Source organism: Castanea sativa, chromosome 4 (assembly GCF_040712315.1).
Source record: "Castanea sativa cultivar Marrone di Chiusa Pesio chromosome 4, ASM4071231v1".
Taxonomy (NCBI): Eukaryota; Viridiplantae; Streptophyta; class Magnoliopsida; order Fagales; family Fagaceae; genus Castanea; species Castanea sativa.
In genome coordinates this window covers 2,838,978-2,857,733 of record NC_134016.1, presented here as the reverse complement: position 1 = coordinate 2,857,733, position 18,756 = coordinate 2,838,978, and the positions used below count along the sequence as shown (strand labels likewise).

At 33.3% G+C, this 18,756-nt stretch overlaps 1 protein-coding gene across 26 annotated transcripts; it reads left to right on the top strand.

Moving 5' to 3' along the window:
- Positions 1-598: 598 nt before the first annotated feature.
- LOC142631392 (putative disease resistance protein RGA3) lies at positions 599-14,169 on the top strand. Of its 26 annotated transcripts, none has more exons than XM_075805547.1 (15): positions 599-4,415; positions 4,518-4,677; positions 4,797-4,894; positions 7,102-7,275; positions 7,408-7,511; positions 7,663-7,735; positions 8,392-8,462; positions 8,662-8,866; positions 8,999-9,073; positions 9,956-10,026; positions 10,408-10,490; positions 10,567-10,596; positions 11,372-11,483; positions 12,411-12,471; positions 13,560-14,169. In XM_075805547.1, the coding sequence occupies exon 1, from the start codon at positions 660-662 to the stop codon at positions 4,410-4,412; it is 3,753 nt and encodes a 1,250-aa protein (XP_075661662.1). In that variant the 5' UTR covers positions 599-659; the 3' UTR covers positions 4,413-4,415; positions 4,518-4,677; positions 4,797-4,894; positions 7,102-7,275; positions 7,408-7,511; positions 7,663-7,735; positions 8,392-8,462; positions 8,662-8,866; positions 8,999-9,073; positions 9,956-10,026; positions 10,408-10,490; positions 10,567-10,596; positions 11,372-11,483; positions 12,411-12,471; positions 13,560-14,169. The 26 variants fall into 26 exon arrangements, 25 of the variants coding, with proteins under 25 accessions (XP_075661662.1, XP_075661660.1, XP_075661658.1 ...); XM_075805545.1 differs by adding an exon at positions 9,751-9,790 and having other exon boundaries at positions 7,102-7,511; positions 8,662-8,858; XM_075805543.1 differs by adding an exon at positions 9,751-9,790 and having other exon boundaries at positions 7,102-7,511; positions 8,662-8,858; positions 8,942-9,073.
- Positions 14,170-18,756: the final 4,587 nt, after the last annotated feature.

Below are 18,756 nucleotides of genomic sequence, written 5' to 3'. Positions count from 1 at the left end.
AAAAAGTTGCTGAAAAGTGAAATTTGTGGATCCATAAACAGTGCAAAGATGCACTACTCATGGGAGAATTGGTCAACAACTACGGCTGAAAAAAAAAGTTGAAAACGCCCAAACGCAAAACACAGCCAAGATAAGTTGAATCCAAACCGTCACAAAGTAACAAACCGAACCTAACTTTCAAAGAAAATCCATTTATGATATTATCTTAAATAATCCATGATTTTAAGTTGTTTGAGACTTATCCGATTTAGTTAATTGGGGTCTTAAATATTCATTATTCATTTCAAAATTCAAAGCATAAGGGGGAAAAATGTTTCAAATAACTCCTTTTTAAGTCATCAATTTTCTAATGAAGACCAGGTATTCTTTTTAAGACATGATATGTCATTATTTGCTGCTGTAGCCGACCCCTTTTCTATTGAAAAAGCTCTTTACTTTTGAAAAACACAATTATTACGGTTCTGTCCACATCGCACAAAGTCCCATATACGTTAAAGACACGAAGGAATCTTTAATCATGTGTGGCTAGTGCATGTTGCTGTTAGGGTTCCCTCTTTCTACATTATTAATTGTTGTTGTTAACTTTTAACATCACAATTCTTCTATTGCTTCCAAATTCTTAGAGCTTATTTCTGACTTACCACAGTACCAAACCGAAGATGGCTGAGACTGTCCTTAGTGTTGTTGCTGAGGAAATACTAGGCAAGCTGATTTCACTTGCTGCTGAGCAGATCAACGTTGCTTGGGGTTTCAAAGATGAGCTGACACGGCTTCGTGACTCATTAACCACGATTCAAGCTGTGTTGGCTGATGCAGAGAGAAGGCTAGTGAGAGAAGAGTTTGTGAGGCTTTGGTTGCAGAGGCTTAAAGATGTTGCTTATGATGCTGATGATGTGCTGGACGAGCTTGCTTACGAGATTCTCAAGCGAAAGGTAGAGATCCGAAATCAAATGAAGAGAAAGGTATGCTTCTTCTTTTCGTTTTCAAATCCCATTGCATTTCGTTGCAAGATGGCCAACAAAGTTAAGGCTATTGCTGAATCGCTAAAGAGAATTAATGATGAAGCAAATCAATATGGACTTATTAGAGTCGAATTAGTAAATGCCAATCCTGAGATTATCCCAAGCCGCGGAGAGACAGACTCCTCTCTTGATCATTCTGAAGTTGAAGGAAGGAAAGATCTTGTCTTAGAAATAGTAGAGTTGTTGCTTAATGCATCCAATCAACGACTTTCGGTCATTCCTATAGTAGGGATGGCAGGTTTGGGAAAAACAACTCTAGCAAAATTAGTGTACAATCATGAGTTAGTAAAAAAACATTTTGATAAGACAATATGGGTATGTGTCTCCAATGAGTTTGAAGATAAAAAGATTTTAGAAGAGATTCTTGAATCCCTTACTTATAATTCAAGTTCAGTAAAAAATAAGAACACAATACTTGAACGCCTTCAAAAAGAGTTACAAGGTCAAAAATATATTCTTGTACTTGATGATGTATGGAATGAAGATTTTGTGAAATGGGATACTTTAAGGAGTTCTCTAATAGGAATGAACTTGAATGTGGGAAATAGTATTATTGTAACAACTCGTAGTGACAAGGTGGCTGAAATTATGGAGACATTTCCTCGACGTTACTTGGAAACTCTATCAAAAGATGATTGTTGGTCCATAATTAAGAAAAAAGTATCTCTTAATGAAAATCCACTAACTCCAAATTTGGAGGCTATTGGAAAGGAGATCGCAAAAAAATGTGGTGGGGTTCCATTACTTGCAAAAGTTTTAGGAGGGATTATGTATTGTAAAAAGGAGGAGAGTGAATGGTTGGCAATTCAAAATAGTAGTGTTTGGAATTCCCTAATTGATAGCAATGGAATCTTATCCATACTAAAATTAAGCTTCGATCATCTTTATTCACCATCTCTAAAAAGGTGTTTCACATATTGTGCAATTTTTCCCAAAGATTATGAAATGGGAAAGGAAGAACTAGTTCAACATTGGATGGCTGAAGGGTTCCTCCAACCAACTCAGGAACATTTTTCGGCGGAGGATAACGGTTTCAAGTATTTTGATATTTTATCGGCAAATTCCTTATTCCAAGATATAAAAAGAGATGATTATGGTAATATTGTAAGCTGCAAGATGCATGATCTTGTACATGATCTTGCCCTCTCTGTTTCAAAAGGGGAAACCTTGCATTTAAAGGACACGGTGGGAAATGACACTGAGTTGTCTCATATCCGACATTTATCTATTATATGCAATGACCAAACAATACCAACAATCTTACAATCTAGAGATGTCATGGGTAGATTGCGCACAGTTTATTCTATACATGCTAATCTTGGTGACAAGTTATTGGCATTAAAATGTGTACGTAGTCTATCTTTATCTGGGCGACATGTAGAGGAGTTGCCCAATTCAATTGGTGAGTTTAGACATTTGAGGCTTCTTCGCATTGAGGAGACCAATATCAAAGCATTACCCAATTCTGTTACCAAGCTCTACAACTTGCAAACTTTAGTAATCAAGCGTTGTCAAAATCTTCTGAAGCTTCCAAATGATCTACAAAATTTGATTAGCTTGAGACATATTGATATTGATCATTGGTACATTAAACAATTGCCAATCAATATGGGGCGGTTGACTTGCCTTCAAACGTTGCCTTTTTTTGTCATCGGTCAAGATGCTGGTCATCGAATTGAAGAAGTGGGATGCTTAAGCCAACTCAGAGGAAGATTAAGTATCTACAATCTAGAGCATGTGAGAGATAAAGAAGAAGCCAAAACTGCAAATTTAGGGGGAAAGGCAGGACTGCAGAAGTTGGGATTCTATTGGAATAGAGAAAGAGATGGAAACAATAATGATGAGGATGTACTGGAAGGCCTTCAACCTCACCCAAGTTTGAAAAGCTTAGAGATCGAAAATTTCAAGGGTGAGAAGTTCCCTTCATGGATATTGGCATGTGATAACAATAGTGGTGGTTTGTTTGTTTTGGACCATCTGTTGGAAATTCGTTTAGAAAACTGTAACAAGTGCAACAAGCTTCCTACACTTGGGCATTTACCCCTTCTCAAGGTTCTTCAAATAGAGAGAATGGACAACGTGACATGTATAGGAACAGAATTTTACATTAATTATGGTGGTGAGAGATCAAGTAATAGTGGAGGTGGCAGTGGCAGAGATGTGGTGTTCCCAGCTTTGAAAACACTTGTTTTGGAGAACTTGCCCAATCTAGTAGAATGGGAGGACGCGATGGAGTTGACAACAATAGAAACGGTGTTTCCTTGGCTTGAGGAGTTGAGAATTTCATCATGTGGCCAATTGACAAGTGCTCCATATCATTTTCCATCTCTTAAGAAGTTAGATATTTCTAAAATCAAAAGCACGGCATTCGAAAGGATTATCAGCAAGCTTACCACACTCACCTCTCTCGAAATTTGGAATATTTCAGAACTTGTTTGTTTGCCGGAGCAGTTATTGCAGAATAGTAGGAGTCTCATGTCTATAAAGATATATAATTGTTCTGATTTGGTTTCCATCCCGCCGCATCAAGATGTAACCTCTCTCCAATCATTCAAAATAAGTGGATGTGAGAAATTGAGTGAATTGCCGAACGCACTGCTCACCCTTCCTTCTCTTGAGACGTTTAAAGTAAGTGATTGTCCTAATTTGAGATCCTTTCCAAGTCTACAAGGTGCGGGCTCCCTTCTCCGAAGTCTGGCGATATCGTGTGGTGACGAAGTTCTACCGACTGTGTTCCAATTCTGCACATCGCTTTCAAGTTTGAGTATAACAAAGTGTCCAAATCTGATATTAATTCCAGAGCTACGAAAAGTGCATTCTCTTACGAATTTAGAAATTTCCAATTGTCCTAATCTGCAATCAATTCCAGATCTAGGAGAATTGCATTCTCTTACCCGTTTAAGAATTTTCCGTTGCCAAACGTTAAAGTTAACGTGTTTGCCAGAGGAGTTAAAGTGCGTCACCCGCTTAAAGGATTTGGAGATCGGTGGGTATTGTGAAGAGTTGGATGCGTTCCCCAGTCTCAGTTCCATCCAACACGTGCACACGTCCCTTGAATCACTAGTATTGTACGGGTGGGATAAACTCAACTCTCTCCCGGACGAAATACAACACTTCACTTCACTTAAATTTCTGTCCATAAACAACTTTGATGGACTGGAAGCTTTGCCTGAGTGGTTGTCCAACTTTTCTTCTCTTCAAACACTGCACCTTTCGTCCTGCAAGAACCTGATGTATCTGCCCACATCGCAAGCCATGCAACGCCTCACTAAATTACAATCATTGTGGATTCGTTCATGTCCCAAATTAAAGGAAAGATGTGCAAGAGGTAGCGGGGCAGAGTGGTCCAAAATCGCCCATATTACACATGTCGATTTCTTCGGTGATTGAGTGGTAAATTTACTGATACCTCAAATCCTCTTCTTCAGTTTTCCTGATTTCTCTAATACCCTATATTCTTAATTGCCCCCTAATTTCTTCCTTTCTGTCTTTCAGTTTTCCCAAAATATGTTTCCTGGCACTACGGAGAAGTAATTAATCTCATGGAATGTCAATCCACTCCCTAGAAATGGATGGGTAATATTTTTATACCAAAGGGTAGCTGCGCAGATTTGTCCACAGCTTTAATGTTATGAAAGAGGAAGCAACGTGAGTGGTAAGTTTATATCATCGTCTCTTCTTTTCTTTTTCTATGATAATCTCATTTCATAATTGCCCCAAATTCTTGCTCTCTCTCTCTCTAGTTTTCACCCTTATTTTTAGCTTGATGTGTAGGCATTGGGGATGACATTGCTATTGTGTATAGCTGGAGGAAAAATCAATCAACTAATTCACTCTCAACTGTGAAAGTTAACAGTAGTTCATAAGAGTTGGTAAGTTTTCTCTAATGTTTACTCACCTGTTACTCAACAAAACAAAGAAGAAAAAAGAAATAATTGTTAATCAATAGTTTTCTTATAAAATTAATTTGGCATGATTAGTGTTGGTACTGGGCTGTTACTCAATTGGGGCAAGCCTCTATGAGATCTAAAATGCAATACATTTAACAACCTAACTTGCCAAGTCACCACCAACCTCTTTTTTTTTTTTTTTTTCCCTCTGTTTTTGCTATTTAGAATTGATAATGTGGTTCTACTTCTCTTTTTTTAGTAGATAACCATTCATTTATTGGCATACATTAAGGCATTAAGCTCACCGTATGGCAGAAACTGCAGATATTTTACTGTCACCATTGAAAGGAAGGATGTGTCGCGGGAGAAAGAGCTCTACGGGTTATAATTTAGTTATCAAACTAAACCAACAAAAGAATGGACTCAACTTTGTTTCAACTTTACGTATGAACGTGATTTTCATGTGCCATACGGGAATTCAACTGGCCTAATTTGGCCATTGGAAATTTCCTAGCTTCATCATAAGAAACCATTTGATTTGATTTTTTTTTTTTTTTAAATGAACATATTTTTTAATGATTTCAGAATTATTTTTTAGAAAATCCAAAAATAGATGTGGGATCTAAAATTTTAAATTTAACTTCTTTTCTACATTTCTACTCTTGAGTATTGACCTCCTATTTTATTGTTCAGTCTATTTTATATGATAAGCTATACTCCACAAAGCACTAACTTAGTAAGTAAGTAAGTCTAATAACACAAGACCCACGTTAAATTTCACGGCAAATTTAATACACATCAATGACTTGATATTCTTTTCACAAACGCCCACTAATAACATGCAATGGTGCTAATTTGGGTTTAGGAAGTAGTATTATTACTGTATTATTTTATTTAATGCTTTTGTTTACCATTAGCAATGGAAGATCCCATTAATGGGTGTTTAACTTATTTTAATGGGGTTTTTTTTTTTTTTTTTTTGGGGTCTGCTTGGAAAGAAGTTTGTTTTTCCCAAGATCAATCATATATAGTATGGTAATTTTTAATATTTGGAAAAATTATCAAATATTTTCCACAATTGTATAATTATTTTCAAAATGAAACGCCCATTAATTTTGATAAAAATGAGAATTTACTGGTTCTTGTCTATTATATGAAAATAGAAAGTTTGAACATCCAACAGATAGCATCTTATAGTTATCCACTGGTGAGTCCATCCAAAACAGATAGCTATTAAATTTTTTTTTTTTGACCAATAAATACTCAATGATCTGCTTGTCTTTCATGACATATCCACTTTCTTGAAGTTACTCAGAAAAATTGGGCATGATGTGTCTATAGGGTTATTTGCTATTTGTTTTTCTGCTGGGAAAATTGAGAGCCACCTGTGCACAAATATGTCCAAATACTTCAACTACCATTGAAAATAAAAAACATAACAAAGTGTAGGAGAATCATATATTTTTTTAAAAAAAATACAAACTGTCAGTCAAGTGTCCTGGAAAAAGCTGCTACTGTCAGCCAATGATCAGGTTTTTATCCTATTTTTTTGAACAATTGATCCAGTAATTGCTCATTTTTCTTGAAATCTAGCTACTTACTGGCAATTCAAAATCATAGCATTATGGTTATAGTTATCAGCTTTTTAAAAGAAGTTAGCAAAACTAAAGCTAAAAGGAAAACGTAAATGGAAGATCACTAACTACCAAGAATGTTCTTATTAGTGAATTACTTTTTCAATCCAAAAGCAGCCTTTCATCACAATAAATATCTTTAAAAATCACTCACAAAATCAGATCTCCCAAATCAAGATTTAGTATATTCTGTATGAATGTATAAGGAAAGGTTAGGAAAATAAATCGGGTGCTCTTGCAAGTCAGTAACATTTCATATTGAAAAAGAGACACTCTACTTCCAAAAGAGCCAGAACATGTTCTCCTTTATTAAAACCAATACAGGGAAAAAGAAAGAAAGGAAAAGAATAAAAGAATATGATACTTCCTGCTGAACTCAGTCAAGGCAGTAAGGATAGGGAATTTTTTATTTCCTTTCCTGTATAATAACAGATTCCTTGACCTGAGATATCATTGCACCTTTTCAGTCTTCATACTGTGATATATGTAATTTATAAGTGGAAGTGGTGATATCATTTCATTATTAAGCAATATTTTCAAATTTGTAATCCTCAGGTAGCACTTGGCCATTCTTGTGAGCTAGCCACTTGTAGTTTCTGATTCAGCAGACCTTTCTTTTCCAATGTCAACTGTCAAGGGTACTTTACAAACCATCCAGTTTGGAGCCAAATCATCTTTTGGTCACCTAAGCTGCTTGGCCAACAACGGAATCTCCCAGCAAAGCAATAGGTGTGTAATCCCATTCTATGGAAAGCTAAGTTGGAAGTTTTCCAGAGTGGTTGAGGATTTATTTCAATTTATATCCATGTGAAAATGAAGAATACAATCAAAGATGGATTTTTTTACTGTTCACTTTGGAAGGAATATGGAAGGAGCAAGAGTTTCCAGTACTAGAAGATTGGTTGTAGTCCAAAAATCACAATAGAAGGAATTTTAAATTGGTTCCAATGATTACATTAAAATTTGTGAGTTAACCCAATCTCCTCTTCTCTTCTAATTTCTCTCTTCCAACAAAACTATCCTACTAAGATGCGTTCCTTTATTTTTATAATCTCCCTCCAATTTTGTATTCCATTTACTAAATTAGTTGTTTATAATTTTGTATACCATTTACAGATGCTGGTTATCCTTCATTCCCAATCAGAGGTGTACTTCAACATGCTAATTATCTAGCATTTCACAATTAAAGGTGTATAGAAGCACAAAATGGTGCAAGATTGCCCTCATTCCAAATATTCAAAAAGACATTTGAATCTTATATTAAGCTCAAAAGAATCAAAAATCAGTATTTTCTCTTAAGTGTCCTTTTGTCTAATGTTTCGCTTTGGAATAAACTTCTTGTTCCCTATTTTCTAACTTAGCATATAATTTTTTGTTTCAAATTTGTAATCACATCTCGTGCATCATAATTTGCTGCATGGCATATGTAGATTTTCAAATATTACTATACTAAGAAATTTTTTTTTTATTTGCTTAATTAAGTCTCTGAATTCATTTTTGATTAGGTTTATACATAAAATTCTGGTTAACTTGTTACTATATATAAATTTTTAAGTTTTCAAGTTTGTATTAATGAGGGTTTTTACTTGGACAAATAAAAAAAATGTAGTAATTAGGGTTCTTTGTTAATAAAACTTTTTTTTACTATAAAAAAATTAATTGAGGTCTTTCTAATTATAATTAATTAGTAAGCATTTGTATTTGTTGATTCAAAAAAACATTCACTAAAAATCACTTGTGCATATCTCTATTAAAACATTTAAAAACAATACCTCCAATTAAGTTTTTCCATCTATAATGGTGTTTTCTTCTTGTGAAGCTTTATATTATTGTCTTACTAAACAGGTGATCATAACACTGGATGCTCTTGATTATGCAAACGTTCATAGGATAGATCCTAATCACTTGCATATAAGGTAATGGACCTTTCACTATAAACTAAAACAATTGGCTATTATTTGATATTTATAGCACAATATGGTTTCGTAACTAATGACTAAGAGTCAATTTTTTTTTTTTTTAATTTTAGTTACTCATGATCAGAATTGACATAAGTAGTTTAAACAACCATGATGTTGACTGATTCTGATGACTTCTGTCATGATTTTGAAAAAGGTAAAGAAGCACAGCTCATGCTCCAAGCGTGGGTAAATTCTGATTCTTGCCAATGAGTTTTGTCTTTGGTTATGGAGGATGCTAACAAAAAACATATAACAAAGGTTCTACCTGGTGTCTCACTCCTTGAAACATTGGACAGCCAAAGAGCTCTAGCTCCATTGGCAATTCCTCTCCTAATAAGTTCTAAGGGGAGGGTAAGGTTGTGAGTTTAACACACTCTTAATTTTTTGTGATATTTTATATACAAAATTCTGATTACTTGTTACTATCATTACAGTTTTAAGTTACCAATTTGCGGTACTTAGGGCTCTTTGTATTTGTACAAATTTTGAAGGTTCACCCTTAGGTATATCTGGAATCTATGAGAAGAAATTCCAAACGTATGACTAAATTCTGAGATTGTCATTAGGTGAGCCTATAATTTCAAACTCCATAATAGTTTGCTAATGTTGCAAATTAATTTGAAGTTGTTTTTTCTCTTAATAGAGAGTTAGTTTGAAGTTAGTTTTCAAACTTGAAAAATAATCAATGACATTCATTATTTATTTTTTCCCGCAATTTTACACAAGCTTAAAAGTCCTTGAAGTTAGTTTTCAAACTTGAAAATTCATCAATGACATACGTTATTTATTTTGTCCTAATTAGAGTTTTACATGAAATTAAAAGTCTTGTATACTGTGCTTCATAAGGAAGGGCATCTTTAGATTCTAATCAAATTGAATGAGAACCTGATTCCCTATTTTATTTTTTGGGATCAAATTATGATATAGTATAAGCCATATTACCATTAATTAAGATTGTCTTGAAGTTTACATTGAAACTACGTTTATTAATTTGATTCTATTTGAGCTTTCTTTCTTTTAATTTTTTTCATAGAAACTTTTGTTTTTAGGTCAACTGGAGCCATATTATATAAGTATTTGCAAGTATTGATACATTATCAGTAATACATTAGGTGAGGCCTAGGTTTTTCCAATGCTTTCATGATTGTTGCTTCCATCTTCTATTTATGTATATAGTATTCCTAACAATTCCTCCACCTTTCATATCAAATTTTGATTTGTTATGGCTTTCTAACTTTTGAAGCGTCTATGCTGGTGACTTCAACACTTTACTAGACTATGAGGTAGACATCTATAGTTAGCATTTTTTATTTCATCAAAACACTTCACTAAAAATCGCTTGTACATATCTCTATTAGAACGTATAAAATTTCTGTCTCCAATTAAAGTTTTCCATCTATAGTGGTTTTTTCTTCTTGTAAGCTTTATATTATTCTTTTGCCCGACAGGTGACCTTTTTACTGGATGCTCTAGATCAAGCAGATATTCAGAGGATAGTTCCTAATTGCTTGCATATAAGGTAATGGACCTATCTCTATTAACTAAAACCAAGTGGCTAGTATCTGATATTATTAGTAGAATTTTGTTTATATAAAAGCCAAATTTTCTATAATTTTTATCTCTTATGATCAGTATTGACATAAGTAGTTTGAACTACCTTTATATTGATACTTGATAGACTTTGATGATTATTTTCATGGTTTTGAAAAAGGCAATTTCCAGCACATGCTCCAAGCAAGTGATAGATGGCAACTTCTTTGTTTTGAGTATACCTTTAAATTTACCAATCACACATTATTGACTCCTAATCTCTTCATCACCATTCAATTTTCCTGAGACATTTCTCTTTAGAATTTTTCTTATTCTATCATAAAAATTATTCTGTTGTGATGTGTTGTAGGAACTTGAGGAAATTTATCTATTCTTTCTGGTTGGAGAAATAATTTATTATAGTTGGGGGCTGATGAAAGTTGATTAAAGTTGGTAAGTTCTCTCAAATCTTCTCCTCTTCTTCTCTTTTATTGTCTTTCTATTCTTAACCAGTATATTGTTTATGCAGTTATTCTTCCATCAACTATCATCTTTTTCTGTAAGTTCTCTTGTCTTAGGCTGTTATCATCTTTTTTACCCCTTGGTTTATCCTTCTTGTTTCTTGGAATGATTTTCATGTTTAGAGACTATTATTCTATGGGTTTGTTGGAGCAAGAGCTTATGAATCTAATGTTTCTCATATTCCAACAATAGAGATAATTAATTAGAAGTAATACAATTTAAGCTCCTCTGTTTTTATTTCTAAAATCAAAAAAAAACTTCCCCATTGAAAATTTTAGATGTAGCTAATAAAATCCATAATTGAGATTGTTAATAATTCTTAATGTAAAAAGAGCTTCAAAGTTGAGATATATCTAATAAAATCAGTAATTCATATTGTTTTTTAATAGTTCTTTTTCATTTTCATTTTCAATATGCAGGCATAAACTTTTTGCTGGCTTCCTACAGATTTTCCAAAATTTTGGATATTAATACATGGCCATATATGTTAGTTGCAGTAACCTCTCCTAAATTGTTCCTATTTGCTGGTGGTTGATGTGTTTTTCTTTTTCCTTAAATTAGAAAATCATTGGGAGTCATTGTTGTTGTAGTATAAGGCCCTTCAATGTTAGTTAAGTAGTGTTAAACATCTTTTTAGTGTTTTTGAAATTTAAATAAGTTTATATTTAACAGAAGGCCCTCATATTTTGTCCAAATATAGAAAAAGGAAAATTCTCTTTAAGTTTTGCACGCACAAAGTACTTATGATTTCAAGAAGCTGGTCTTAACCCTTACAAGATGCTGCTGATTTATTTTTTTTCCTCATTTAAAAGCAGGATATGCCAAGGGAAACGGTCCCTAGTATACCTGGATAGAGAGATCATAAAAAGCAAGTGTTAAGTCCCTCCAAACATGAAAATTCATTAGTGCAGGAAACATGTTCAGGTACTTCTTTTTGCTGAGACCTTATTCTCTTCAACATGGCATAATGCATAAGAAACTCAATTTTTTGTTCTTTACACTTATATTTGCTTCATTTTCCTTATAAACATTATAATACAAGCACATGACTGATATTTTACAAATTTTATACAGTTAAAAAGTTCAATCAAACTAGCAGTTTTTTGTCATTTCAACAGTTTTCCAAATAGTTGCTTATTTATCATAGATCTAAGCTTTAGAACTATTGTCCAAGGTCCTAGTAATACATTTAGAAAGTTGCTGATTGCTTAAAATTGTACATATACAAATATATAAATGGTTTTGGTGATGATCCAACAACTTGGTAATGGGAGCTTTGATTTTGTCAATCGTGGCGCTTCTTGAACCCTTTCACCACACTTTAGTTTGTTACCAATAACACGCAATTAGAATATCTCACATGGGAGAAAATCTTTTGTAATATAAAGGAAAAGCATAAGAATCCGTCTTTTCTCTAGTCAATAACATGTCATTACTAACAAATAGGCTATCATGCGTATGGCTTAATCTCAAGTCTTTGCTTCAGCTTTTTCAACTCACTACACTAGCCTATTTGAACACTATTGAATCAAATAAACTATCTTATATGGTATTTGGAAAATTTTCATTTCTACAAGAGCTATACATTTGCAAGAAGCTACAGAATCTACCTATGGTGGAAGTGGCACATTGCCTCGCTAAATTACAAATGCTAATGATATTTCAATTTCCCAATTTGAGTTCATGTAGGCTTGCACAAAATTGTCTTAGATTGCTCATGCAGTTTGTCTGAGTTATATATTATTGTTCTGTTTTCAGAAGTATTTTCCAAAAAGCCAAGTTGTGGTTAAGATGCAATGATATGGTTATAAGCATTGGCTATGTCTCATAAAAAATTTCAATTGTGTTCAGGTGCTCTCCTTTGGAAAGGGACTGGCTGCCTTTTTCTAGAGGACTTCTTTGCCATTTACTGGTATAACCTTCATTTTGCAAACTGACATTTGTTTTGAGCATGAATAACAGAATGATTTTTAATGCATGATTGATTAAAATTTGTGGATTTTCCTGTCATTAATTTTCTTTCCAACATAGTCATCACTTGTTACAAAGTGTACATATAGAGTTCTTCCTTTATCTAAAATTCGTAACTTGCAACATAGTATACATATGTTGACTACTCATTGTTTGATAAATTATTAACAGTTTCCAAAGGGGGATCAAGTACTTCAGACTATATTACTTAAGAGTTTTGAGGAGGAAAAACAGATAAAAATCATGATATCTAGATAAAAGTGACATTCATGTATGGTACATTTTCCCTCTCCCATTTTCTCCATTAAATTTTTCTATCAAGATACAAACCAAAGGAAGGGGGAAGGGGTGAATTAGAACTTTTGGCCAGTCTTTTAAGATAGGGTGCATCCTTGGAAGTTAAAGAAATACCACTTGGCTATAAAAGGCGAGTGGTGACTTTTAGAGGACGTTTGGATGCAGCATCCACGTTTTGCGTCCAAGTTTTGCTTTTTTTTTTTGCTGCTGCAGGAGACAAGCGCGCAGTGCGCGCACTGTGCGCGTACTGTGCGCGCACTGTGCATGTACTTTTTTAGCAATTTTTTATTAAAAGTGGGTCCCGCAGCACTATTTACACATTTAAAAATTATTTTGCTACAGTGTTTTCAGTTTTCAGCAATAAGTTCTATCCAAACGGACCCTTAAAATTACTCTTTGTAGATAAACATCTGAATGGTGCCTACTGCACCCCACTTTAATTTGTTCGGTATGGACTATGAAAACGTACATTTACAGGTATTTATGATGCTTTTTAATCTTTATGTGCAAGTATTCTTACATGTCTGGATGGGTTTATGGACATAGCAATGGTGCAAACATAAGAAAATGTCAAAGGGCAATTGAAAATTAACTACGGTGATGTTTTCATTTGCAGAAATAGCAGTAATTAAGAATTGTCTTTTTTTTTACTGTTATTATTCAACTTTCTTTTTTTGGTCGATACCATATTTTACTTGACAGACAATGATTGGGATATCTCTTTTGATGCAGTTCTCTACATTAGTGTAAGTCATGGAGATCATCTGCAGTCATGCTTTTAATTTAAGATAGTGGATTTTGGAAATGAGGACTGGAAGATCTTCTCCAATGGAATAAGCTATCAAATGTTTGATTTGAAGAGTGATGCCTTATTACTGTTGTGACGAATGGTATCATTGATTTAACGGTGTAATCAATGATGATGATGATGATGGTGATGCTTGTTGAGTTGGTGGCTTGACAATGTTTAAGTAATGTTGCCGTGTACTTGGTTTTAGATAGTGTGCACCACGTCACTTGCGCTCCACACAAAGATTAGCCAACCTTATTGGTTCATGTTGCAAACCTAAACTATTATATATATGCGGTCTTGTTAATTGTTGTGTGACAAAAAATAGAGTTCAAGAGTTATTAAAAAAAAAAGTTCAAGCGGTGCTTTGTTTAAGAGAAATTATAGGTTTCTTTTCTCACATGCTTATGGTGAGAGTGCTCTTTGAGCGTATTAGTGTTTGAGTTTTGTGATAGCACATTTATACTATCTTTGTAATCGGTCCTATTTTCTTAGTGAAACTTTCTTCTTAACACCGCCCGTGGATGTAGGCCTATGGCCGAACCACGTAAATCTTTGTGTTCTCCTGTTTTCTATTTTGCAAGAACACTGACTATCATTTGGTTACACACAACAAATAAATATCAACGCTTCCATTATTGATGACTCCTCCTTAACAAATAAATTTATACATTGATGCTTGATGCATAACTTTTAGAGGCATCTTTTGTTTCTGGTGGTGTTCTACTAGTTTTAGTTTGAGATAGTTTTAGTTTGCAAGAAAACTACTTAATTTTTTACTCAAATTTTACTTGAACCAAGAAAATCATAATGGTTTGTTGGTAGCTAGTGTTTAGCTTGCTGCAAATAATTTTGTAAGAAGATGGAGGCCTTTCTTTATTTTGAAATTTAATTATCTATTTTTGGCTAGGGAAAATGGTTTCAGAAATCACATTTGGTTTTGTATTCAAGACTTGGGAAGAATGATTTGAGAATGTTTATCTCAACTATGCCCCCACAAACTATTCTCACACCTAAAGCCAATTGATGGTTATTTGTTAGTTACCATTACAAGTCACCTCTTTAATATTGACAACTAATTTTGATGGTTAAAGATCGTGTAGTGAATATCCTCAATGAGAGAGAGAGAGAGAGAGAGAGAGAGAGAGAGAGAGAGAGAGAGAGAGAGAGAGAGAGAGAAGAAGAAGAAGAAGAAGAAGAGAAAAAAAAAAAAAAGATAGTATAATCAATACCTAAAAAATTTAGCGTCATTAATAATGTTGTAACCAAATCAGACACTTGTGCTACCATGTTATGCATTTCATAAATCTATTTGTCAAAGATTCACATCCCTAAGAACGGAATTTGATTTGTTAATTCTTTTGGTATATAACTTTAGTCCCAAAAAAAATTGTATGTTCAATTACTCTTTTGTTCACTAGGAAACATAACCTAATTAATCTATTTTCCACAATTTCTATTGTTTCTTACAAAGGCCGGGGCATGCATGTTACAACTTCCATTAATTCTTTTTACCCACTAAATCAAAAATAACTTATTAATAAAATCATCAAAGTTATCATATACATATATAAAAAAATTAAAAATAATCATATATAAATGTTGCCCACATCAGTCACTCAAATAAAATAAAACTAAGATTCCTTATCAAAAAAAAAAAAAAAAGATTAAGATTCTGCCAATATTAGCACTACCTAGCGTTGCAAAAATAAAAAAATAGACAAGTAGGAGTACAAATTGAGCCCGACAATATAGTCAACTTATGTTTGTATCCAAGCGAATTGGACTACCTAGGGATATTTTCCTATTACTATTTCTCACTTCCAAATTATAACCTTACAATATTGTCAAAAGGCACAAGTTTATGAAGGACACATTGTGGTATGAGCCCACAAAAGAGAATAATGTGGAAGGGGTTGGACCCACGGGCTTTACTAGTAATGGGCCTCTCTTTTAAGGTCACCAAAATGTGCGACCAATTACCTCTCTTTTATCATGTCATATAGGTGTCATTTGGATTCATGATTTTTATGCTTATATTTTAATGTAAGAGGGTGTGGATTTTGGAAATGTGGATTAGAAAATGGACAAATGAAACTTTTGTTATTTGTTACTTGTAATTGAATGAGCTTTGAAATCTTTGATTTTAAGAGGGAAATTGTCTTGTTTTGGTGGTGAAAGGTCATCTTTGCCTAACAATATAGTCAATGATGATGGTGACAATATTGTTGCCTTGCTTAATAGATAAGCTTATACATTGAAGCTTGCTACATGGATTTTTTGAGGTGTCATTTGTTTGTCTTCCAATATGGCTTCAATTTCCTAAAAATTTCCTCAAAACCAAAAAAAATGCATAGTGGTTAGTGACTAGTGTTCAACCTCTTGCACATTGTTCGGGGAGAAAATCAAAATTTACAATGAGTAGAACAAAAAAAAAAAATCAATAAAGGTTGGGATTATAATAATGCTGTTATTCATAATTCATATACATTGGTGGATCATGAGTTTTTCTCTGGAGTTGACATTGCTGTAGTATAAGGCCTTCATACATTAATTATGTGTTAAACATCTTTTTAGTAGTTTTGCAAATTAATTTAGCTTTATATGCTACTGAAGGCCCTCACGTTTGGTCCTAAAAGAATAAGGAAAACTCTCTTCAAATTCTTCACACCATACGCATGATTTGAGTATGCTGATTCATCTGCTTCCATGTAATTAAGGCCCTCAAATTTTTTGTTGCCCTTATTTTACTGAAGCATATGCCAAGGGGAATGATGACGGATGTCCCAAGATCTCCCATTTTGATATCTTAAAATGTTAGTAAGTTCCTCCAAACTTGAACTCCTAGTACTCCTACTCTCTTCTCTAATGATTTTTTCTTTAAATCCAAATACCAAATATGTTTGTTCATAAGTGATCTTGTATTTCTTTCTTATTATACTTGTTTTCATCAAGTTATTTGTAACATTTAGGCATTATGTCTCCATAGGGCTATTCTATAGCTATTTTTCGATTGGGAGCTAAAATCCATTAGTGTAGGAAGCAAATTCAAGTACTTCATCCCTCCTCCTTGCTAGGGTGTTTTTCTTTTCAACATGGCACAATACATGAGAAACTCTTCATCTTTACTAGTTCTTTACACTTATCTTTACTTAGTTATCCTGAAAAAATTATTACACAAATAGGCTATTATGTGCCTCATAAGTCTCTGCTTCATTAACTTCTACACTACACTAACATTTTTTAAAATCATCGAATCAAATAAAGTGTTAAATATTCCATAATAACATTGGAACCTTTTATTTCTACGTGAGTAATAAATTTCCCAAGAAGTTGCAATATTAGTCTATAGTGGAAGTGGCACATTGCCTCAACTAAATTACAAATGCTAGCGATCTTTCATTCTCCCAATTAGTGGTCATGTAGTTTAGCGTAAAATGGTCTCAATCGCTCATGTAGTTGTCTCTTGAAATCCATGTTGTGGTCATGATGCAAACATATGGGTGTAATCATCAGCTGTGTCATTAAGGGATTGACTGCCATTTTCTAAAGTAATTTTTCTTTGGAATTTTCTAGTATTTCCTTTGTTTTGTAAACTGATAAATAATCTGAAATTTAACAAAAAAAATATTTTTTAATGCATGATTGGCTTTAAATATATGGACTTCTCCATTATTTTTCTCCTTTTGTCATAATCATCATCTATTACATGGGATGTGATGAAAAATAAATATGATGGAGAAGGACACACGGTGGTGGGCTTATTAAATGAGCCCATAAATGATAATTGTGTGGAAGGGGTTAGATCACTGGGCTTTTGTTGTAGGGTCTGTCTTTCAACATGTTCAATCCATTATACACAAAGATATAGTAAATATTTGGAATGCCAACAAGTACTAATCGTCTATTAATTTAGTAGTTTGAAAAATAAATTAATAGACATGTAATACTTGTTGGGATTTATTTTAAACCTTATGAATGTCCATCTATGCCATCCAATACTTTTTATACTTTAAAAGATATGATATATTCTTTAATTTATTAGTTTGACTTATTTTAGATTTTGGGATTTAGTTTAAACTTTATGAATGTCATAGTTTAATTTATTTTCGTATTTTGAGCCTCATTTTTGAAGAAATTGAAATTTATTAGGCTCAATTATGTTAATTGTAATTATTAATTAATTAAAAGATTTGAATTGTTGAACAAGGGTAGTTCTACTGTATCCTACAAAAAAAGGGGTACAGTATCCACTAGTAGATAACTTGCTATACTAGGTTACCTTTTTCTTATATTTGACTGTTCTATCCTCACATTATGCAGTTTCAATATCACATATGACAGTTCTTTTGTTACATTTGGTAGTTCCCTATTTTTTCTCACATTGGACAATTCCATCCTCACATTGTGCAGTTCTAACATCACATGTGACAGCTCTTTTGTAACATTCTATGGTTCCCTTACTTTTTTTCTCACATTTGATGGTTTCATCCTCATATTGTGCAGTCCCAACATCACATATGATAGTTTTTTTTGTCACAGTTGGTGGTTCTCTTATTTTTTTCTCAAATTTTAACGGTTCCATCCTTATATTATGCAGTTCCAACATCATATGTAACAGTTCTTTTGTCACATTCGATGACTCCCTTATTTTTTTTCTCACATTTGACAGTTTCATCCTCACATTGTGCAGTTCTAATATCACATATGACTGTACTTTGGTCACACTTGGTGATTCCTTTATTTTTTCTCATATTTGACGATTCCATTATCATATTATGTAATTTCAACATCACATGTAACTGTTCTTTTGTCACATTTGGTAGTTTTTTTTTTCCTCACATTTGATGGTTCCATTGTCACATTAAGCAGTACCAACATCACATTTGTTTGTACTTTTGTCACATTCAGTGGTACTCTTTTTTTTTCCTCACATTTGACAGTTCTATTATCACACCATGTAGTACCAACATCACTTATGACCATACTTTTGTCACATTCGGTAGTACCCTAATATTATTTTTTTTTTTATCTTTGACAATTTTATCGTCACATTGGGCAGTACTAATATCACATATGACCGTACTTTTGTCACATTCAATAGTTCTCTTTTTGTTTACTCACATTTAACAATTCTAT

Bases quoted from the DNA above. Each gene is read 5' to 3' on its own strand.
- LOC142631392 (XM_075805550.1), top strand. From the start codon at position 660: ATGGCTGAGACTGTCCTTAGTGTTGTTGCTGAGGAAATACTAGGCAAG.